General features: G+C 43.5%; 2 protein-coding genes across 2 annotated transcripts in view; both read right to left on the reverse strand.

Moving 5' to 3' along the window:
* Positions 1-368: 368 nt before the first annotated feature.
* On the reverse strand, positions 369-8,043 carry oit3 (oncoprotein induced transcript 3). Its single transcript, XM_068568575.1, has 9 exons — positions 7,992-8,043; positions 4,227-4,601; positions 4,019-4,129; positions 3,159-3,281; positions 2,923-3,045; positions 2,130-2,290; positions 1,555-1,967; positions 700-799; positions 369-533 (listed from the first exon to the last, which is right to left on the reverse strand). The coding sequence occupies exons 1-9, from the start codon at positions 8,041-8,043 to the stop codon at positions 369-371; spliced, it is 1,623 nt and encodes a 540-aa protein (XP_068424676.1).
* Positions 8,044-9,891: 1,848 nt separating this feature from the next.
* The window catches only part of mcu (mitochondrial calcium uniporter), a 49,941-nt gene continuing 36,154 nt past the window's right edge, over positions 9,892-23,678 (reverse strand). The window contains exons 3-9 of the mRNA XM_068568437.1: positions 17,933-17,996; positions 16,217-16,387; positions 15,648-15,752; positions 15,354-15,514; positions 14,660-14,863; positions 13,942-14,058; positions 9,892-13,751 (exon numbers count right to left, since the gene is read on the reverse strand). Of these exons, the coding sequence (XP_068424538.1) occupies positions 13,671-13,751; positions 13,942-14,058; positions 14,660-14,863; positions 15,354-15,514; positions 15,648-15,752; positions 16,217-16,387; positions 17,933-17,996 (903 nt within the window). The 3' untranslated portion in view covers positions 9,892-13,670. The remainder of the gene's footprint in view (positions 13,752-13,941; positions 14,059-14,659; positions 14,864-15,353; positions 15,515-15,647; positions 15,753-16,216; positions 16,388-17,932; positions 17,997-23,678) is intronic.

The following is a 23,678-nucleotide window of genomic DNA, read 5'->3' on the forward strand; positions in this document are numbered from 1 at the left end:
CTGTAGTTGTTACAAATGAACTGTCCCTCTGAATGATTTCTAATAGAAATGTCATTTGCTTTAATGTCAGTGCATTTAGCTGCAAGGCAAAGTCGCAACGACACACACATACACACACACACACTTTAAAGCATTAAGCAGAATCCAAGTGATCTATATCCCTGTGACTGACACTTGAACGTACATAGGAGTAAATGAGAGTGCATATACTGTACATCTACATGTATATGTGTATGTGAAGGACTTTTAAATACCAAATAAACTGAAATGGCCAGTTCATCTCCTTTAATCTAAATGATACTCTGCAAATGTAATTCAGCTGCTGCTGTTGCTGTGCTATCATGATGCTTTCTTCATGCATGAGTTAGTTAGCGTCCTGGCTCGGGCAGGATGAAGATGGGGCCTCCAGTCAGTGTGTGATGCTCCTGAGGTTCCCCGGTCCGGACCTTTCGGCGGACACGTCCTCGACAGCGCTGAGCGCAGTGGGAGTCTCCGGCCCCGCACACCAACACCTGGCAGTGGAGGAACACTTGCTGTAAATGGAGAAGACAAGCTTGTTTTGAGTACATGGAGAAGAACACAACACATGACACTGCTACTTCTGATAGTGCAGGCATACAGTCTTTACAGTATCGTGCCATACAGACATAAGCCCACGTACACTTGCCAGCTGGCTCCCAGCATGCTGTATTGACTCACCCGGTTGTCCTTGCCAATGAACTTGAAGACAGGGACCTGGTAGTGCTTAGAGAGCTGGTCCTTTGATGAGTACTGTGTCACCGTTTCATCGGAGATACAGCTGGAGAATAAGCCAAAAAGCATAAATGCAGTCTTTATCTTAACGCAATCCTCAGTGATCCATGTCGCGCTAACAAGCCACTTCATCAAGGGTAGAAGCCTCAGGCCCTAAAATACTGTTGTATATTTATACTCATGAAAATAGATTAGCGCTCTGCTCTGTTAATGTCTGTACAGTATCAACGGAGGTTCGGTGAAAAAATATTAGCTAAATAGCTAAACTAAAAATATTCTTTTCTTTGCACATTGATCATATTTTGAAGCCAGTGGCATTTTTCCCTTGACATTTTACTAAAGGAGTGGAGATTTTTTGGATTTAGATGCTAGACCTTTGTGGTCACACAGTCGTTAAGTCTGATCCTTTTGACATTCATTATAAGGACCATTAAAGCTGCAGGACCAAAAGCATTTCTCATATTAATGAGACAATGTTAAAAATACATAGTTATGCTGTTTTAAGCGTATGCAAGAGACTTTTTTTCTTTCACAGCCACTGTGGGTGGCTATAAAACACTTCACTCTCTGTGTAGCAGAGGATTTCTTTTTAAATACCTGATACCTGCAAATGTAAAAGTGATTGTGAACTTGGTATAGGTTGAATCTTCTAATATATCTTGTAGCAATAGAGGATAGCAAACCTATTCATTAAAAAGAGTAATGTATACATTTGTCCAACAGATATCTTCTGGATCAAGGCATTTGCTGCTATGTCACGCAGCACTAGAGATGTGGCATTTAAACTTGCACTTTAGTCACCCGTCTTTAATGAGATAATACTTGATGGCCTCGTCCGCTCTGGGCCCTGGTGTGGCGAAGCAGCTCTCCACCAATGCAGAGAGGCCCTCCACCCTTTCCTTTGGCTCCACCCCGAAGAACAGGGAGTCGTGCAGGCGGAGCTGTGGTGGGGTGCGGTAGGGCTCAGAGAACTCTGCGCTCCTGAAGAGCTCCAGGGAGAAGGGGAAGACTCCCACGCTGTGGCCGGCCAGCTGAAGGGCCGAGCTGCGCTGACTGGCCTGGTATCCGTCTGACACCTGGTATTCCCTGGGGAATTCACAGGTGACCGGGAGCACTAATTTGCTGGTACGAACTATTAAGTCCCTGCTGCTGCCTGGGCTGCTCCGGGGGAGACCTGTCACCAGGTTGGTGCCCACAATCTTGTCATCCGTCACCTGGGGGACAACATTCAGTTTACGGAAACCTCATAGCGCCTACGATTAGGGCACAGCTCTTTAATATTATGAGATAATCAACTTTTTATTCAAGCTCAAGCCGTATAGAGACTGAACCCTGAGTACATGCAGTCTTAAAGGTTGCCAACCAATGTTTCTGACCTCCACCACGGTGCCGCAGGTCTTGAGGCTGAAGCTGAGGTTGATGTGTGTGCCATTGGAGACACCTCGGCAAGACGAGTTGGACAGAGAGAGCTCCAGTCCTCCTACAAGGTCTTTAGGAATGGACACAATAATAGAGCTGGGATCACACTGGACTGGCACTGCAGGAAACGTAGACAAGGGTATGACATATTATTACGGCCATAATGGAACAAATCGAGAAACATTGCAGGTGTACAACAACGATAAAAACATACCACACATCTCTTTCTTGAATAAATACGTAAAGGAAGCTTATCTATTAAGCTGCCAATGAACATTGATTAATTAATAATGAAAAAAAGCTTTTATCTGATTGGATTTAACATGCAATTTAAGGATGTCACCTTTTCAGTTAATCAGAAATAAATTATTTACTGAAAGAAAACTTTAGCTGTCCTTTGCTATCAAGAAGGACATTGAGGAAATGGTCTGCAAGCAACATATCATTTTGGCCCCCATGTCTTTCTGAAACAAAAGATAATTTGATTATTATCCACTACTGATATAGTTAAGGATCCTACCTGACATAAATCACCCTTCACTGAAATGCTGGGAATTCCGTTACAGCCAGAGGTAATGCATTTTGGTCAAACCTCTTCTATCAAGAACATCTTTTCAGATGAATACAAGCATGCATCTCTGTGCCAGCTTGTCTGGAGTCTGATTGATTATTTAACTTATCTTAGATACCTTTCTCGAATGCACGCACACGCATGCGCGCACACACACAAACACACACACTGATACACACCCTGACATGTGCGTTTATCCTCTCCCAGCTCCAGCCCTCTGGGACAGTGGCACTGATAGGAGTCCAGTAGCGAGGAGCAGCCATGGCTGCAGCCTCCATTGTTAACATGACAGCCTGCTATCTCTGCAAGAAGCCACACAGATAAAAAGGGAAAAGATGAAGAGCATTGTGTGGTTCCCTGTATCGCTGTACAATGTCAACTGGCGTGTCATGTGAACATCACAACACCGATGTACCTCTGCAGTTGTGTCCATCGTCGTCCAGCACGCGACCCGACCCACACTCACAGCGCCTGGAGCCTTTGGTGTTCACACACACCTCTGCACAGCCACCGTTGCTTTTTCCACATTCATTGAGATCTGAACATTGTTGGACACACACCACCATAGGACACACACCGCAGCTGGGTCAAATATTCATATCAAATGACCTCTGGTTTAATCGACTGAGTACCAGATGGGTGGAGTTCATCACCTTGAGGCAAATCACTAAGTGTTCTTGGGAGGAAGATGATGAATGGACTTTAAAGAAGGACTGGAAAATAAATAATGATAGGTGAAATAAAAGGAGGAACTAAAGTGAGAGTACCAGGGAGTGAGGAAAGACAGTGAGTGAAGATTGAATAAGGAAGAAGTCATTTCTGAGACAGCGGAGGGCAGATTTGGTTGATGGGTGAATAATGAGATAATGGGGTGTTCAGGCTAGGTTCCCACTACAAGCTTGTCTCCCATCATTAGGTGTACCATCCAGTGTACCACACACACACACACACACACACACACACACACACACACACACACACACACACACACACTATTCATACATTTCTTTGAGAAAAGGAAACTCTCCACTTGATCCTATTGGATTGTGTAGTATTTGCAGGGAATGCCCCACATCGTGAATATCATGTGCATTTAAATATAAATAGCCTTTCCATATTAATGAATGTGCTTGTCAAAACAATGGGCGGAGACACTGTTAAGCCAGACTGATTGCTTTCTCTTGTCTTTCAGAAACCATTTCCAGCCTGTCTGTCTTCCAGTTCTGTTCCACAACTTATCTGTCCTCTCTCTTCCTCCCTCTCTGTCCGCCTCACCCAGGCATGTCTGTCTGTCCGGTCCCAGGACAGTTCCAGGTGCACAGACGCAGTCAGACTCGGGACATCTGGGGCCTGTGCAGCCCACCTCATCACAGATGTCATAGAAATCTAGGTGACGCACACACACACACACATATTTAACACAACGATAGACAAGAAAAGGTGTCAAAAATGGTCTTTTTACATATCACACATGAACACTCACGGCCACAGTACACGTGGAAGCAGACTGAGGGTCTGGGCAGGCGGTAGACAAAATATCCTCCGGTACAAGCCTTCACATCAATACTGGCGTTCCAGTGGCAGCAGTTGTCGTTGAAGCTGGCACAAACAGGCAGGGAGACAATGCCTTCGTGGGGTTGAGGGTGGCTGCCGTTGAGCCAGATGGGCGCATGCGTGCCACAGTGGTTCTCAGAGACGCAGAAGGTGGGCATGGCGTCCCCGGCCATGCCCGTGAAGCGGTACCATTCTCCCGTCACGTGGTTGTCACAAAAGGGCACGCCAGATGACTGGTTGACGTGCCAGTCTGTGTTCCTCCAAGGTTCATTCAGGCTGATGTATGCAGAGCATGGGTCCAGGGCTGAGGGGGCGAAGACAAATAAGACTTAACGGCACATGGTTAGGAAAAAAGTATGAACACGATGTAAATATGTGTTTAATTGTTTTTCCACAAATACACTCCAATGTATTATAAATATGTTTCTCTTATTTTCTCATTCAACAGCTCATGTCTTCCTCTGTTGCTCTGCCTGCAGTCTTGCGCCTGCAGCAGTGAAGCTTGTTTTAAGGAGAAGCTTTCATCTAATCACATTTTTTCTCTCATGTGTCTCAATGGAAGAAAATCAGTTTAAGCCGGTCTTTGCAGATTAAAGTACACTGAGAGTGGATGTTGTGGTTGATTGTCAGGGACTTCAACAAATCAGATCTCTAGTTAGACAAGCTGGGTGTATTCTTTGAGGTGCAGTGCCTGCGAAATGGCGTGGATGTATATGATTGGTCAGTGGCCCAGTACGACCATTAACATGCGCTATGATTGGTCAGTGAGATAAGAAGCTACTGGGAACTTCTAGCTTCGACCTAGAACCAAAAGGTTACCTTGTTGGTGGATTTACTGATGACTCGCTTGTGTATTTACTGATAACGCTGTTCACACAAAGGATTACGGAAATGTGGTGAGTGAAATACTCGTTATGTTAATTTTGTTTTTTACGTCTGCAGTTGTATTTAAGAAATACACAGCGCTGTTGCTGCTGCTGGTTTAGCCGGGACTAGGGCCACGCCTCTCCTCTCCAGGTGCAGCAGCTACTTGAGATGTCTTATGTGTGTGGAGGCCGTTTAACAGCTGATAGAGTCATTAGGTTTTTCAGCTGTAGATATGCATTGAAGGCGCATGTAGGAAATGCATGGCCCGCCACTGGTGTTTGAGATAAGCAGGATAAGCTAGAGAAAAGTGGAAATTAATGATTTGCTCAAGTAAATAAAAGTAAGTAAGTGTACTTGACCTTCTTTTCCTTTTGAGCGAGACCTAATATTTCTAGTCCACTAGATTTCAGAGCTGAATTTTATCAGGTTTTGACTTTATTACAATCATTTTATAGCTCATTTTCAGACCATACATAAACAACAAAACTATAATAGGTTCACAAAATATGATGCCTTGACATGGGTTGTATTGTAATATATATGTGACTGTGGTAAATACAAATAATATTTTGACTTTTGCTACTGTATCTAAATTACTACTCTATAGGAGTATTGTTTATTGTGGTATTGCTACTTTTGCTGATTGCTCTAACTACTTTTTCCACCACAGTTTCAGGGGGTCGACCTTTTACAATGCCCACAAAACAGGGTTCTGCTGCTGTTACTCTGAATAAACCACATACCTCACTGCCAATAGCTTTCCATACGAAGTAGTTTCAATATAAAAAGTGTGCCCCAATATGAGATTATCTTCTTTTTCAGTGAAGTAATCTTTAAATGTTTTGCTCAGCCCATAGAAAAGCAGTACCCATCGTTCTGTACATCTATACTGGTCACTTGAGTGGAGTTGTAGCAATGAGACAGACCATTGGACCTTAATGACTAAAAGCCAACAAACCATACACACAGAACTCTTTATCCAGTCCTGTCAGTGGCTCTTTTCACTACAGCCAGCGTTGCAGAATCAGGAGAACAACTGAATGAGCAGAGTAAACAAAGTGCAGCCAAAACAATCAATACGTTCTCCTTCTCTTCCTGCCAGCCCAAGATTGTAATTAGGAGGTAGACATAAAACAAACAAAGGAAAGAAGGAGAGGTGATCGTTGATGTGAGTAGGCAAAGTGGGCAAGGGTGAGAGTTAGTGTTATTCACTGGGAATCAGCTGAATCAGCTGGGATGAAGAAACCGTGGGAGGCTGACGAACCCAGCAGTAAAGAATCTTCAGTGATACGCCAACAAACATGACACAAAACACTTTACTGATGCAGTCACCTCCACTATAGCCAAACCCCAGGCTTTCCGTTAAGTTGGATTGCTCAACATAAAAATCTATGTTTACAATTTCCCGTACCTTGTGCAAAAAGCACTTCTGACATCTAATGAATCCGAATTTCAGAATCAGCCAGAAGTTTACGGTAACTGTCCCTTTCCTCCTATTTGCTTTCACAAGTAACCATCAAAACACACAAGCACATCTTTTAAATCATGTTAAGAAGTTCCTGAGTGAATGAAAGCTGCCAGGAAATATGTATGCGAGACGGGACTCAGTCTGTGACTAAAAGTGATGTCACACCAGTGGCCGGCCGTGGGATTGGTACCTACGCAGCTGTTTAGTTTAACAGCTGAAGCAGAGAGCATGGGATTAGGAACAGACAGGAGCTGGTCAATGAGAAAATAAGATAATATGAAAAACAAGTGTAATACATGTAGTAAATTTGAAGAAAAAAAACAATTACATTACATTAGAATATATATATATATATATATATATATATATATAATTTTATTTATTTAAAAAATATATAATTCTAAAATAGCTAGAACTTTGTGATTTTGTTTAGGCCAGCAGAGAAGGCTTAGCTGGCCCTAATGTCCTGCCACTGTGTCACACACACATTATTTCCATCCTCCACCCTCTGTATAGACAGTCCATTTTTCACTTCTTGCTGCTCCAATACAAGCAGAGGGATCAATCCTTGGCCTGGGCCCACTGACAGCATAAACGACCAGTTTTGGAGACGTACGACTGACCAACTGTGTTCTGGCTCAAGCAGCACAGAAGGGGCAGAGGACATAGCTGACTCATGCGGGTGAATGCTAATGTGGACATTACATCTTCCAGATGGGGCTTGAATAACTTACTATGGCTATTAAGGAATTGTGCAGCCAAGCCTGACCCGAGTCAGACTCCAGTCTCTTATCTGCACAGATGAAAAATGAAGACTCAAAGTAATCAGAGTCCAACCATGTTGTTCTTCATAATGAATATGATTCTTTTTTAGAAAGGATAACGCTGGCAATTATCTATTTTTCTGTCCAAAAAAACGTAGTATTGTCCAAAAGCCACTAAAACTCATCCAGCCATTAAGACAACAAACTGCTGCTGTAAATACTCGTTTGAGCATAAAATGCGTGATAATCCGTCCCCAAAATAGTTCCTGCGAAAAGTATTATTTACCCCAGTTTAGAAACATTTGCTGAAAGTTTTGAGGTCCAGCTGCTGTAGAAACTTACTAAGCTGAAATAAATGAATTATACGTGTGACCTTTTCAAAGACTAACATCTTCATTTGAAATAAATAGGCTTGTGGCTGTTATGGGACCACTGAAAGTACTATATAGCATCTATAAGCACTATAATGTCAACCTTTCTTCTTTCATTTATAGGAAAACACACTGCAACTGCTATTATTGCCGTACAAGAGTTCAAATATAATTGTAAAAAAGGAGATACCTGCTTGTTTGTAAGTGAATGTACTCACCTACACCTGCAGCTGCAACACTCTCCAGCAGCAGACTTGTAATCACCCAAAAAATCATCATGTGTTTTCCCTGTGTCGGCTAAATGATTCTCTGAGCGTGCAAGTGCCTCTTCTCGTTTATCCTCAGTGAAAGCTCGTCTTTAATAGGCGCCTCTTATCTGCATGTGTCATTTTTTTCGTGTCTGTCTGCCTCACCTTGACCCTTTGACGGGACCATCCTCCCATTGTTTCAGTTGGTACAGTCTTCACACTCTCCTCCCTCAATCCTCACACACGTGACCCTAAACTACACCAAACATAATATATGTATATTTCTTGCATTCATGCAGTGAAAAAAGTGTGATTGTGGCCTTTTTACATGTCTTAATGTATTTCATACTCATTCCTTCTTGATTTAAAGGGAGTGTAACACCGAGCGATGATCTAATCTGCCGCAGCATTAAACCAATCTGATTAATCTGCTTAGTGTCGTGCTGATGCAGCTTTCACTTCAAGGCAACGCTGAGGTTTAGCGCACTTGCAGGCAGAGTATTTGGCAGTAGAGTGAATGTGTTCTCATCACTTGACCTTTGTTATTTGCCAGAAAATGTCTCACGTTTAGCCCTTTTCATTAAGAAAGCACCAAGACCAACCTGATGCTTGCGGTTTTTGTTTCTCATAATGTAATTAAATCAATGGAGACATTAATCCACCAGGCTGTTGAAAGAGATGAGGTGGAACGTGCCAGTCTTCTTCTGTGATTACCCCTGACAATTAGACACTGTCAGCCAGTAAACTTTCCAATTATATTGACAGCGTTTAGGTTTGTTTTAGTGCCTTTGCTGAACTGAAATGTGTTACATTTTGGGTTTTTTTTAGCCACGCCACAGGCAAGGTATATGGATGGCAAATCAATCTGAAAGTCGATGACGGAACGGACTGTACTGAAATATCTTTTTGCATTAAATTCATGGACCCCAGAGCCTTGTAACGTTGGTGATGCCAGTACTTTTCCTCTTGCCCCACCTGGAGTTCGACCATTTGGGCTTTTAACCTGTTGGAAGTCAAAAAGTTGACACAGCCCACTTTGTGTTTAGTGCCGTTAGCATACACTGCCTGGCCAAAAAAAAAAGTCTCCACCCAAAAAAAGGTCACCCACACTAATATTTCGTTGGACTGCCTTTAGCTTTGATTACAGCACACATTCGCTGTGGCATTGTTTCGTGAAGCTTCTGCAATGTCACAAGATTTATTTCCATGAGGTGTTGCATTAATTTCTCACCAAGATCTTGTTTTGATGATGGTAGAGTCTGACCACACAAAGCCTTCTGCAGCACATCCCAGAGATTCTCAATGGGGTTAAGGTCTGGACTCCATGTGTGAAAATGATGTCTCATGAACCACTCTTTCATAATTTGAGCCCGATGAATCCTGGCATTGTCATCTTGGAATATGCCCGTGCCATCAGGGAAGAAACAGTCCATTGATGGAATAACCTGGTCGTTGCTGAACCAAGACCTGAGCAACTGCAGCAGCCCCAGATCATAGCACTGCCCCCACAGGCTTGTATAGTAGGCAGTAGTAGTTAAATCCAGGTGGCGACTTTTTTTTTTGCCAGGCAGTGTATATTAGTTAAATGATTAGACTTTCAAATGTAAAGAAAAACAGATATCATTTTCTTTTGCCTTTTTTTTGCAAAACAAACTGGTAGATTTCACAGTCATGCTTCATGTGCCTTTTGTATACAAGCAGTCTATCCGTACAGGTCTATCTTACAGGATGTCCTGTACAGGAAGAGCTGGAGGCCAAGGCAAGTCGCAGGAGGTGGTCCGACCTTGAAAATCTGTCTCTTGTAAATTTCTGTATCACGTCCATTAATCTCTTCACTTCCAGTGAGAACAACAGATGCTTCAACTGGACCACCGGCTCCAAAACCTGGATCAGGATTTTATTGATAATTGAATTACATTTCTCTTTTATACATATTTCATAAATGGTACAGGATTTTACATTTTTCTTTTTCGCCAACATTACAGCATCATGTCAACAGAAGAAAAACAGGACAGGAAAACCAAAATAAAAAAAGAGGTCAGATTGGAGTACAAGATCATTTTCAATCCTGTATTCTGCTTTACTCTTTAGGCATTTTAAACATCTTATTGTAAGTGCACACAAACAAGATATTCAAAAACATAACACACAGTCAAAGAATAGAGTAATAATGTCGCTTTGGAGAAAAAAGACTGAGAGTGGATGAAAATGCCAGGAGAGAGGGGTGAGGGTTGGAGGTGTTCCCCGATAAGCTAACAGTGCGCCTGACACTTTTCCTTTGGACTCAGATTTAGGACGTTAGTAACTGAGGTCAAGAGAACGACTCCCTTACAGGTGCACCGAGGATGGAGAGTTTTTTTGTTCTCCATTTATTGGGGAGTGTGAATGCACGCTTGAGGGAGGGGTTCATGGGAGTAAATAAGGTGAAGATATGAGTGGGGTTTGATGTGGGTTCGAGCAGTTGGTTGGCTGGGATTTAAGTCAGATTTGGCAGGGCAGATTCTGAAGACGCAGCCCTGTCCACTGCCCTTCATAACTAAGAATCTCTACAAACAACGTTCTTAAATTATCTTTGCAGGTTTTTTTTTGATAAATCATCTTTTTTATTTTCACATAATTTCCCATGTAGACATACATTCATGCAACACCCTCTTTATAATAAAGTTTCCCTATATTTGATATATTTTGTTTTTAAAAAGTAAACAAGAAAAGAACCAAACAAAGGCAATAACCGGTGGATGGCGTGATAAAAAGGAGGAGGTGATGATGGAGAGAAGTGTTGTGTAGAAACAGCAGAGGGGAGGATCTCTCACCTGCCACCGTACATCTCCGAGGAAACAAAATCGGCACAGTGTGCGTGTGTGTAAAGTCCTATTCTGGAAAAAAAAACTCATGACTGCTATGAAGTGGGATGAGGGCGGATTTGATTTCTACCACAATTGACAGTCAGTGATTGAGGGCAAAGGATTCATGAATATAGCGATCTGAACTTTAGCCCCAGTGTACTCACTTATCAACATGTGGATTCCACAAACACAAATGTTCACAGACACACAGCGAGATTGATTCCCACTTCCAAACATTCAAATTCAAACCTCCCCAATATGAAGGCGTCGTTCCAAATAGGAGATCAACTTTCTCAATGATCTCATCATTGCCGTTTACCAATTTGCTACATTATTAATACTTGTTTTAATCGTTAATCAATCAAAAGGCACAATTTCCCTTGGAGAACACACGCACACGCACAGATTAGACCAAATCCGGCCTTGAGATCAACATGGCTAACTTTTGATTTGACCTAAAATCATGCACTGTATTTGAAAATCTGCAGTTAAACATATCGATCTCTTCTGTGGGATTCAGTCAACTTTCCACACAAGACACACAAGCAGGATCTTGAAATAGGGTCCATGTTCAGGGGCGTCATGTGATCGGGCTTCCTCTCTGCAGGTGATCTACAGCAGTTCAGAGTGTAAACAACTGATTTTCAGAGCTTTTTTTTGGAGACATAAATGGGGCCGGAGAGAGAGAGGGCCTTCCAATCCTAAACCTGAACAGAAAAACTAAGTAAAGCTGAAAAAAAGTTCTTTCAGTGACCATTTCCCCACAACATGGACAACACAAACATATGGCTTCTACATTTAACGTTTCAAGGGGATGAGACTTCAGCTAGATGTGGCAAAGAAAAGTGTCCAGTTAAGTACAAAATTGCAATAATGTTCCTACACATTCACAAATTTCTACTAAGGGCATACCACAGCATGCAGTCTACCCTGCCTTGCCATTGAGGGACAGGGGGCATTACAGCAACAGTGGGAGGAGAAAACTCAAAAAAGCCTTGATGGATGATTTTCCTTCCTTCTGTGATTTTTGTCTATAAGCTTTGTGAAGGAGAATCGTAAAAAAAAAAAAAAAAAAAAAAAAACTCACTTGTTGAAATGCATACATGATGTTAAGATAAGGGCTAGATCATTGAACATCTGGAAATATCAATTTTACACCTCAGAGAATTGATTGGACTAAGAGGAAATACATGATATTTGAAAAAAGGGATATTGAACTGCGAGCAGTTTGCTCAAATTCTGCCTCTGTAGCATTTACTCTTCTTTAAAGCCACTCAGTTCATCCCATATAGTAAACAATAAAGCGTCAGTGGGTTTGTCCAAAACAATGGTCACTGCACATTTTAAACCTGTATTATGTTAAGCATTTCTGCAGCAATCTTTGTATTCATGAGACGATTATAGAGGTCACGGATGGCATTAGTCTGCGTGGTTCAAAAATCAATTTTTAATCTGAACAATGTCCACCCTGAATTGGCTTTAACATTGTCCCCCGTCCCCCTTTGGTGACCATGCACAGGAGCCTTACGACCTGCCTGGACATAGTTACTGTAAAATGCATTGTGTGTGTTGGACAAGATATGCAGTAGTTAGTTCACGGTATCAATGCATACATTGCAATGCTCTTTGTGTGCGCACGTTGGACTGTTGGCGGGGGTCCTTCATGGCAGGAGATCTTCAGAGGATGTTAATTGATGAAAGCTAGAGAGCTCCTCCCCCCACTGAAAAAAACTAGCCTCTGGTCATCTGTTTATTTGATTGTATACATATATATATTTATATTTATATATATTTATATTCTTTTCATAACAAATATACTATGGCTTTCAAAATAAAAAGTGCCAAAATATTTTTTTTTTGGAATAAAAGAACACACAGTGATGTTGTTGTCGGTAGTACTCTCATACTTGCGCAGACCGAGCCGCTACAGGACGTCAACAGGAAGAGGAAGCGAGGCGTCGTCATGCCTCTATCCTGCGAGTCGAGACAGGCTCCTGACAAAGGTCACACTGGGAGGGACAGCTGTCCGTCACCCAGTGAAGGCGTGGCCCGGGGAGGGAGAGGCAGCAGGGTTCAGCCACAGGAAGACGAAAGTCCCCCTGATGGTGCGACCGCAGTCAGGACTTTCTTGTAAACTTTGGGGTAGAGACTCTTTCTGTAGCCTGTCCCAACCGAGAGTAGGTGTGTGTGCGTGTGTGTGTGTTGACAGTTTGACTGCGAGAGAAAGCAGGACTATACTGCTGTATCAAACCTGCAGAGTGGCCAGGGTCAGTGTCCCAGTATACCCTGAAAGTCCCATGCACACACATACACACACACTCAACAGTGACTGCCCCTCTGCATGTCCTCAGCTCTGGAGTGTCTAGAGGTGTGAGAATTCCTGTTTGCCCCCTGAAGTTCCTTGCAGGCTGTCCCTCCGGAGACTTGAGGCATATCCATAGTAGGCCAGTTTATTTCCTTCATCATCATTGTCCTTTTTTTTATCATACTCACCATTCTTCCGGCTGTGAGAGTTTTTCAATTCCCGGTACTCTCGCCATCCTTCTTTGTCTTTTAGCGGTTTTCAATTGCAATTCCAACTGGAGTTTTCAGCCAGGAAAGTAAAAATAAAGAAAAAAAGAAGAAAAAAAAAGGAGAAAAAACTAACTCCCACAGTCGAGAAAGGGATGGGATTATTGGGTGTGGGAGGGATGGGGGTGGGAGGAGTCTTAGAAAGAGATGAGGGTAAAAGGGGGTGGGGTGGGAAAGGGTGGATGGAAGAGGGAGAGAGGGTTCTAGGAGTTGAGAGAGGAGGGAGTCACACTTCCCATCAATTTTTACTGGCGATGAGCTGCTGAACTGGGAGCTGGAGTTGGAGCGGGTCCCGAAGACGCTTCAGATCCAACTCCACCTGCAGAGGGTTCACGAGGAGGGGGAGGCACAGTGGAGTTTAAAATATAAGAAGAAAGTGTGCGACGGTCGTCATGAAATTAGATCTTTGTACAAATCAAAGTATTGAACAATAAAATGTGACAATCCCCAGTGTGACTGCAGGGCTCATTTTACATCACAAAACATCCCGTTTTCACCAGCCACCGTACCTCAGCGATATCATCCTTCAGCTTGTTGTACTTCTCAACGTCAAAGCGTGTCCTTTTCACCCCCTTGTGGAAGAACAGCAGATACTGTCTGTCTCTAGCGTCGGGGTAAACATACTCCTGCAGGTCATGGAGAGACACAGACGGAGCACTTTGTAAAAGGAAGCATTCTATCAGGTGTCGTCTATATTGTGCTTTCTGGTCATGGGTCAAATCACACCAGCGAGAAATTCAACATCAAATGGACTCGTGTCCTTAGAGTTAAAAGCTGGCGGTAACTTATGAATGCTAAACACTGCGAGTAGACAAGACTTTTCACTTTAGTGCTTTGTTCCCTGGTTGCGAAAATATTTTAATGTTATTGAAGAGGACAATTTCCACATTTGTTGGCCTGAAAAAGCACTTGGTGCCCGCCAGACGGAAGGTTATTAGTGTGATTAATACAACTTTTACACTTGCTTATTTTCTTTGGCCAACGATTCAAAAAGTTAACCAATTTAAATTCATATAAACGAAGCTTGGGCCACAGAAAGTTTTCTCTTGCTTTAATAAATGACTTAAATAATGAATTGACCATCTACATTTTTTTTTTCTCACAATCAACTAATCATTTCAGCATTCACCACAAAAGCAGCAGAAGCTGCATATTCCAGTCAAACTTGACTTGATATGAATTCAGGCATATGTATTTGTATACTTATTCTTTGTCGTTGCGTCTTACCTGGCGTGTAAGAACAAAGTAGGCGTACATGGCCATGGCCGTGCCATAAGTGATAAAGTAGGTGACGGGTTCCATGATATCCCAGGAGTACTCCCACCAGGTGAGCCTGGCCAGGATGCCAAACTGGGTGGCCATGTACGCCATGCCACCCCACAGCACCCAGGTGGTGCGCCGCTCCGCCTTCCTATTCAGTTCCTGCTTCACCTACCAATCCAGAAGAGAAGAAGAACACAAGCAGGCAGTTCAAATAAAACAAAATAAGTGGATGTGTATTCAGAATGTAACAAAAAGGAAAGATATTATTGATATATTTTGCCAAGAGCAGCTATTTTATGTTTTTTTAAAGACCATTGATAACCCCAAACACATAATTAAGATGCTCAACTTGTCAAAGTCTTTAATCAGTAATCTTTGATGGCTGGGAGGAAAAAAGACCTGACAATATCATCAAAAATAAAAAATCTGCAGATAAGAGGATTAAACACATTAAAATGCTGTGCAACTACTGCTCCACTTGGCTTCAATTTGAAAAAGTATGCAAGAATATGCAACTTATTCATTCACAAGTTCACTTGTGTTCAATTATCAGTCATTGCCTGGTTAAAAACCTCACAATGATTTGTGGGCGTAGCTAAGAGCAGTCATGAACTACAACCACCAGCCAAAACGTCAGTAAAGTCAAAGGAAGTAAGACCTTCTCTAAGGGGCGGAGTTCAGAGTTGAGGTCCTCCAGTCGTCCAATGAGCTCCCGCTCCTTGCCGAGTTGGTGCTCCTCGATGCGCAGGGTGGTGTAGAGCTGCTGCACCAGAAACTTGACGTCATTCAGCCTTTCTGCCTCCTCATGGGGCAGCAGCTCTGAAGCACACACAAAAAAAAAACGACAGGCTTTAAAACGATTCCCTTCATCTTATTGGTAGCGACCCCCAACTGTGAGCAAGTGACTGAGAGCAAACAGTCCAGGCGCAGCCTTTTCTTTGCCAGCCCTCACCTCTCCTCGGTGGCCGCACGAGGTGTGTGGTGTCATTGATAACGAGGTTGAAATCATCCAGCAGCAGGATGTCTATACCTGTGGAGGAGGCGACCCTCGCTCCATCTAGAGAGAGAGAGAGAGACAAATGAGAAGTCTGTGTGGAGAGGGGGGGGGGCGGTGATGGGCAGCCACTTCAAATATCCTTGAAGTCTCTTGTTAATCAGCCTCGTTGCTGTCTGATTATCATGAGAGCTAAAGATGCACTTGCACACTAAGAGTACGGTTTCAAGTACCAGTTGTTTCTGTAAAATCAACCCTCTGTGCGGTTCAGCAGGTTTGGCATCACATTGTTCATCATGCATGCGGTGATCTAAAATGATGATACACAGCCACTGCTGCGTGAACACTTTAGCATCAAAACACAAGGACACTTGAAATATATATATATATATATATATATATATATATATATATATATATATATATATATATATATATATATATATATATATATATGTCTCACTGGCTGGAGTAAATGGATACAGGGCTGGAGTGTGTGCGCAGTGCTCTTGTGTTTGTGAACATACCTGTGGAGTAGATGGCTACCCGGTCGATGCCTCTGTCCTCCGCCTGGAGCTGTTGCAGGAACACTCCCACGCAGTCACTGAGAGGCTTCAGGGTGAACTGACAGCGCTCTCGCCGGGACGGCAAACTGACTGAGATCACCGGCAGCCCGTTCTGATACACCACTGTCACCTCTGTGAGGGGGTTGCAGGCAAGAAAAACGACAAATGTCACACAAAGAGAAGATGTAAACTTGACACCCTAAGGTCTTAACTAAAGGAGGTGGGAATGAACTTTCAGGTACATTTTGATTGAATAAGGATGCAAAAGGAGGCAACAGTAGATTGCTTATTTTGTTCAGTCACTCTCTGAAATGAGACTTTTCTACTAATCCGACAAAACAATACCTACGTCCGTTTGGAACTTTATTTTCTGTAACTTGACCGTATAATCTGGATACCACAAACTACCTCTGCCACTGTAGAGTCTCACACGCTGATGGTGCTAACTGTGCGCTACTTAATTAGCTTGACGAAGAGTGTGGTTTGAACCCCAGCAGGGGGCAGTACAACAAAAGAGCTCCACCTACTCGAGCAGTTCCCCAAACACAAACCCTTCATTATCTATTGTTGTGCCATCAACCCACTTTGGTTTGCAAAATGAAATACTAGAATCACTGTTTTGAGCTTCATGACAAGTTAGTGTACTCTTCTGTGACTGACAATGCCCGATAGGATCTCGCCGCTTCAAACACGAGAAACTAATTCAAGAGCCTTCATGAATTCTGATTCAACAGATGACTAAATTGTGTTCATTAGTGTGTACATGCAAGTACAGGCGTATACATGTCGACATGTTTGTGTCCCAAACAGCTAGTAATTGTAATCCAGCTCTATTTGTCTGAAACCAAAGTCGGGTTGTAATGAGCCTGCACAGCTTCTGCTATTATGCTGAGTGGCCCCTCATGACAGAGCCATGAATCAACATAGACGTTCCAAGGGGATCCAAGCTGCCTTGTTGCTGCTGCTGCTGCTGCTGCTGCTGCTGCAGCACCAAACAACCTGCGCCTGTCCGCTCAGGAGTCAGGACCACTGCAGTGAATCAGCAGATCTCTGCTTGAGCTTGCACCCAAAAGTGAAGGATCACCGGCTGGCACAGGCAGTACCGGCTGGGCTCCGTCTTAAGAGTGTCTCTCGACCAGGTTCAAAGACGCAGTGGTGCAGACATTGTATTTCACACCCACTTCTTCATTATGGTGACAATGTGATACCTTGCCCCGAGCACCATACTTGTTTCTGCACCTGTTCCCCTTGTCCTCTGCTATCATGTTATCACAGGCACACTGGGGAAAGTGTGAGGATCCTGTGCCCATCTCTACTCATATCCTACAGCTATCCAGACCCACTTTAAAATCCCATTAGTATGTTCTGCAACACCGCTGCCTCATCCTCCTCTAAGCCCCCCTAACTCTCCCTCTTCCTCCCTCTGTTCAGGTCACACTCTCCATCTCTCCCGCCTCTCACGCAGACAACCAGATGCTTCCCCGAGACCGATTCCATATTGATGACTGACTGTAAATTTCAAATGAGCCTCCGGTGTCTGATCAATGCAGCATTCCCCTTAAGCGAAGAACTCATTTGTCTCAGACAAAAAAAGCAAAGGCTGGATTTAGGGAACCCTTGATGCTGGTCATGTGGACAGAAATAAACTGAATGAAGTGAGAGGAGGCAAGGACTTACCCTCTGAAGCGGTGGAGGAACACAACAGTCTCTGGCCATGCCATGAGGGGGCGCCCCTCCAAACCTGCAGACAGGACGACAAGAGTGCAACAACCTGGTTACTTCATTTGAACTCAGCTTTTTCTTGACTAATGTTTACATTGTTGGAAGTGTGCTGTGAGCCAATGTGTGACACTGAGCAACATGACACGTCCCCGTACTCGAGGCCTTTTACTTCTCTAATTGTTCATTTGCAAGACTGACGGTGGTTTAGGTTACAAAATGGCTTCCTCTGTTCCAGTTTCTAGAACTGTTTCAATAGCCAGGCTGGAGCCACACCCATGAAGCACAGTTTCAACTGCAGCTTCCTGGTCACAGAAAATTTTTACAACGGAATGACGCATAAATAAAAAAATCTAAATCAGTGTCTTACACTTCTTAATACACCGGTAATCAGACATATTAACCACGACTTGGAGGAAACCACCACAGAGGGAGACACAGAAAGAAGGCAGCCAAATGCAGCATGTATAACAACAGCATAGTTCAGTATAAATTCTCCACTTGTGTAACAGCCCGGAGGGAGTGAGGGAGGGAGGAGGAGGGGAGGAAGACGAACAGAGGAGCAGAGCTTGGGAAAACCCTCCTTTTTTTTCTATCACTATCGTAACCTGGCAGTACGAGTTTCTGCACGTGTTTCGAATTACAGAGCTCGTCATGTTTTCTGCAGAGTGGCGATGGGGCCTTTTAAGGCATGAGGCGGGCTGTCAGAGCTCCTCACACTTACGCAGAATGATTGGGAGTGAGGATGAGGCATCGGAAATCAAGCAAGAAAGAGTGCCAGGGAGCAAAAGCTGAACTTTGTTGAATTCATTTTTTATTACGAGCACACGCAAAAGCACAAACAATTATTTTTTTAAAATAAAAGGCCACGTTTTCTTGCCGAAAAGGGTATAGAGCATCTTTTACACTGTCAATGATTTCAATCAGACCTGTAATATCATATTTACAATATGCACATAGGTCAGCGAGCAAATGGTCGACGTCAGAGAGTCAAGATTAAGGTCTGTGCAGGCAGCCAGTGTCTTTCTCCAGCGACCTGACAAGCAGTCGTCAATCAAGAGCTCTCGATTAAATGTTAAAGCTGTCAATCAGCGAAAGGGGCCGCCGACCACCCTCCCCACCCCCAAAGACCGCAGCGACGATGTGGAAGGGATAAATGTGTAGACGAACACAAACAACGACACAGACCCACCACTGTCACTTTCTTACCCCCCACGGACATTGTTGTGATTTGTCAATAGTTGACCATTACTGACATGAATTAGTGATGAGGCGCAAACCAGTGTGCTGTCGGTTCTCCACTGCAATGCTACACTGACTCTTCTCCATGCACAGGTTCAGCAAGGGGCCACAGATGGAGGCCTTTGCTGAGTCTTCACTATTTCGATGTTGCCTTCTTGTTAGAGGCTCCCCCAAGAGAAAATAAAAACTTCTTCAAATGCAAAGGAATGGTAATAAAAAAAACAAGTTGAAGAGGTCTGAAAGCATTTCTGAAAAGTATCTGCTTCCACTGCAGCAGGTCCACAGTAAACTGAGCACCAGCCCAGGGATCCAAGGGGTGTATGACAACACCAAGCAAAAGATGACAGACAAGCGTGTGTATGTGTGTGTGTGTGTGTGTGTGTGTGTGTGTGTGTGTGTGTGTGTGTGTCCTAAACGAGAATGCTGATTGCCGTCCCTTGGCACCAAGTGAAGCCCAAACAGTGATCAGGCCGCTGATCAGATGACATGCTGAAGAAGGTGTTTTGTCTGGAACGACAGCAGTCCACCACTACTTTGCTCATTCATGAACTTTTCCTTTGCTTAAAACCGGGAGGAAAGATTCTCACCAAGAACACTACCCACAACATCCGCGACACCGGCCCACGCTCCCCGGATTAGGGCGGTGTAACGCAGTGAAATGTGGCACTGACGTACATGCAGATCCATCTGTGAAGTGACATGTATGTGTGAATGTACCTCTGCGTGTTTGCAGGTGGTGTGTGCGTGTGCGAGAGTGAGTGTGTCCACCCGTCTGTTCACCAGTCTGTTTGTCAGCAGTTGCGGAGCGACTGAGCAGAGCCCCCCCCCCCCCCCCCACTCCCTCTCCTCCGCCCCTCCTCTCCCTCGGCACACAGCCACTGAAATGCTGCCTGAAATATTTAACAGCGCAGCAGCAGTCAATAGCACAGCAACCTTGGAATCAATGTCACGCGGGTGTATCCGAGGGAGTGGAAGAAAAAAATGGGCATCGGCGATGGCCAGGGAAGATGGACTGATGAGCTGGACGAGAGAAAGGAAGTGTGGAGGACGAGAATGAATGTGAGGATAAATGGAGCAGCAGCAGGGGAGCGATGGAGATAAATGAAGGCTGAAGTAAAGCGGTGTGAGTCACGAGTTTGCTTGCATCTCTAACCATGTGCTGCATATACACTGTACCCTGCAACAGAGCATCCCTCCCCACTGAAACGTGACCGTACTGTGTGTTTGAAGTGGAGATGTTGGCTAGAAAGAGAGAGGGAGGGGATGAAGGGAACCAGAGGAAGGAGAAAGAGTGAGTGGGAGATTAAAAAAAGAGAAAAGCTACGAGTGTGAAGAAAGATGGAGGGAGGAGAGGAGCAGTAGACTAAGGTAGGGAGGAGGGTGGGGAGAAGGGGAGAGGAGGAGGAGGGGGGACTGCTGATCACTGCAGTAAAGGAATCCCTTGTCTAGAAAGGGGGGTTGCCCCTCGCCTTTACTCACCCTCCCTCCATCACTCCCTCCCTCCATCTCTGTCCTACTCACACTGAATCCTGATGTGCTGGTTTTGATCTTATATCAATTCTCATCTGCACTGCGCTTTAATTTCCGCTGCATTTCATCATCTCACACGTGTGCGTTTTCCTTCAATAAGAAAAACAAACAATACAATCTAAAATTTAAAATCACGCTGTCAGCGTAGTAAAGGCACATCAAGCAGGGACACCATGGATCATACAGTATACATTGTGGGATGTGATACTAGGCTTCTTACTAGCAGCCCAGGCGATGTGTTACATAAGGAGTCCTCCCCTACTCTCAGCATAACACAGCAACACATACAAGAGGTATGCTATCGATCTACAGTTAAGATCAATCCTCCTCATACAGTACGGGCGTGACAATCTCACAAAGACGGGCCAGTACGGCCGTAACAATCTCACAAAGACGGGCCAGTGCGGCCGTAACAATCTCACAAAGACGGGCCAGGTTTCAGTGGGGAAAAAAGAAACTCCACACATTCACGCTGTATAAACCCGAGGGAAGGACTCAAACTTTAAGTGTGAAACTGCTGCAGCTCTTCCTACTGTCAATATCTCCCCAATGTGCTAACGTTTCCCTTTGCTGTGGTGGAGTCGAGCCACATAATGAAATTCCTGTCAAGATTATGCACGCAGAGAAATTTTGAAGATTTATTTGGCCCCTCCTCCGGTTAGCAGAGCGCTTTGAGTGTGGAATAAAAAACAGAAAAAGACGAGATTGTCTGCACAGTTCTGTGACAACATAAATGATCATGTTAAAATGTTGTATTTGGCGACACAAACACCCACTGCTTGTACAGTATTGCCACCATTAGATTGACTCTAATACCCCTTTACTCACCTCAGTCCTTGTGAATTGATGAAACTGGATGTTACATTACTACATTGTATAGTTTGTAAGCCTATAATATTGTTTTTATACGTTTATCCATTTTCTAATTATTCAGTCATTTATCCATTATTTTTTAAATAACGCTTTTTATGTGTATCATATACTTTCAAGCTGTTTTGACTTCTGTTTTTTCATTCACTCTCACCGCGTAACCTGTGTCCAGGTGTCCCACTGTTTCAATCAAATCATAATTTATTTTCTTTTTTTCTAAACGTGTCAAGTCTCTCTACAATATAATTAGAATTTAGATTTTTTTTAAATATCCCAAATCACAAACTAGCCTCTGAGAGCTGTACAACATGTGACTCTGTCCTTGCACTCTTTCGCATCAGATAAGGGCCGCTTTGTAGTTACGGCTGGATCTGAACACAACATGACACCTCGGATTAAAGATCTCTTCTTCCTCAGAACACATCCCGTTTTTTTTCATGTGTGCGTGTGGGTAAATGTGTTACAGACTGAGAAACATCGACACTGACATAATTCCCAATTCATGGTGCCCTTCTGGGGGAAAAGAAACCTCCGCCATTTATCTGCACAATGGCTGCTTTCGTCTATGTGGTAATGTGCCGTCCTGGGCCACGCCTACGGGCCAGATAACGCGAGTCATGCAAATCATTCAGGGAATCCTTCATGGATGCTCATATACGCCTCAACAATGTAGATAGAGCACATGCTATACACCCATTCTAGGCATCACTGCACACACGCATCTAAATCATCCTTTAATGCTGAAAATCTTCTCCTTTTTTTCAATTCCTTTCACTAGTCGAAGTCATAATGTCAGGACGGATTTACAATCGAAGGAGCTCGGATCAATTTCCCGGCGTCCCAGTCGTTTGATCAAGGCAAGGGGTCAAGGAGAGGCGTGGTCCGCCATCACGCTGTTATGACAGATAGAGCCGGGACAGGACTGCATGTCAAAGCTGGGGTCAGTGGGGGATCACTGCATTTAGAAAGAGCGTATAAGATGGAATAGATGAATATGAATCCAGTCTGAATGACAGTTTACAGTACATCACCAATAATAATCGGTGGAAATATTCCTATTCAACTCAAAGAGATATTTTATGTTGATTGTTAAAAGTATGCAAATGTGGTTTATGAACTATTAAATTGAAAATACGCCACAATCTACTGTCTCAGCTGTTGGGGGGAATGTGTGTGGACAACGCTGCCATTCATTAAGTAATCGAGATGATTCTTTTCGTGTCCTTGTGTATCTTTATTACTCTTTTATAGCACATTAGGAGAATGCTGACTGTGGCCATTAAAATAACTATTTCCAGTGATGTGCAGTATTTTCCAGAAAGAATTCAATATCAAGTTAATTATATCAAAGTACCATTTGTTGGATTAGTATTTACTTTTTAGACAAAATAAATGTTTTAAAATCTTGATAATTGAAGAGGGGTCTTCAGTACACAAATCTGAATTTAATACAAACAAATCTTAGCTGGACAAAAATGAATTACAAATTAATCTTTAGATTGTTTTTTTTGTTTTTTTTGCTTAAATGTTTAGTTTGTAAAATATCAGAAAATGTTGAACATGTCCACAATAAATGGGGATTATCAAAGCCGTTTAGTTTCTGTTGACTGTTGAACTAATAGACCACTGGCCTGAATTCCCTCACATTAAGGGAAAAGACATTAAACAGGTCAAACAAATGTGCTGGCTCTCATCTTGTAAGGTATACATCATATGTAGCGGTCATGTCGTGGCAGAGCAGGCTGACGGTTCCACTTTTTTTTTTATCTTGCTGCCGTGCCACATGCCACCTCTTCCCCCTGCCCTGCTCCGGAGAGGTCCTGCCCACTCAGCTCCTTGCAGCCCACGCTTCCCCACAGTGGGGTTAACAAGTCGAAAAGCACAGCTGCGCCCGTTCAAAAGCGCTCACTATCCCCTGCACGCACACACCTACACTCTCCGTGCCCTCAGAAATACAGACAAAAGCACATATACATCGAGGTGAGGCAGGCACTCAGCAATTGCTACAGAAGAAAGTGGATTTGAGTATTGTGACAGTAATCTCTGTCATTTTTTCCGCTTC

This window comes from Clinocottus analis, unplaced genomic scaffold (genome assembly GCF_023055335.1).
Source record: "Clinocottus analis isolate CAN_PGR_092001 unplaced genomic scaffold, fCliAna1.0.p SCAF_8, whole genome shotgun sequence".
Taxonomy (NCBI): domain Eukaryota; kingdom Metazoa; phylum Chordata; class Actinopteri; order Perciformes; family Cottidae; genus Clinocottus; species Clinocottus analis.

Coding starts and splice junctions, on each gene's coding strand:
- oit3 (XM_068568575.1), bottom strand. CDS start 8,043: ATGATTTTTTGGGTGATTACAAGTCTGCTGCTGGAGAGTGTTGCAGCT. Junction 4,130..4,226: donor CTTCCACGTGTACTGTGGCC/GTGAGTGTTCAT, acceptor TGCGTCACCTAG/ATTTCTATGACATCTGTGAT. Junction 800..1,554: donor TATTATCTCATTAAAGACGG/GTGACTAAAGTG, acceptor CTTATTCTCCAG/CTGTATCTCCGATGAAACGG.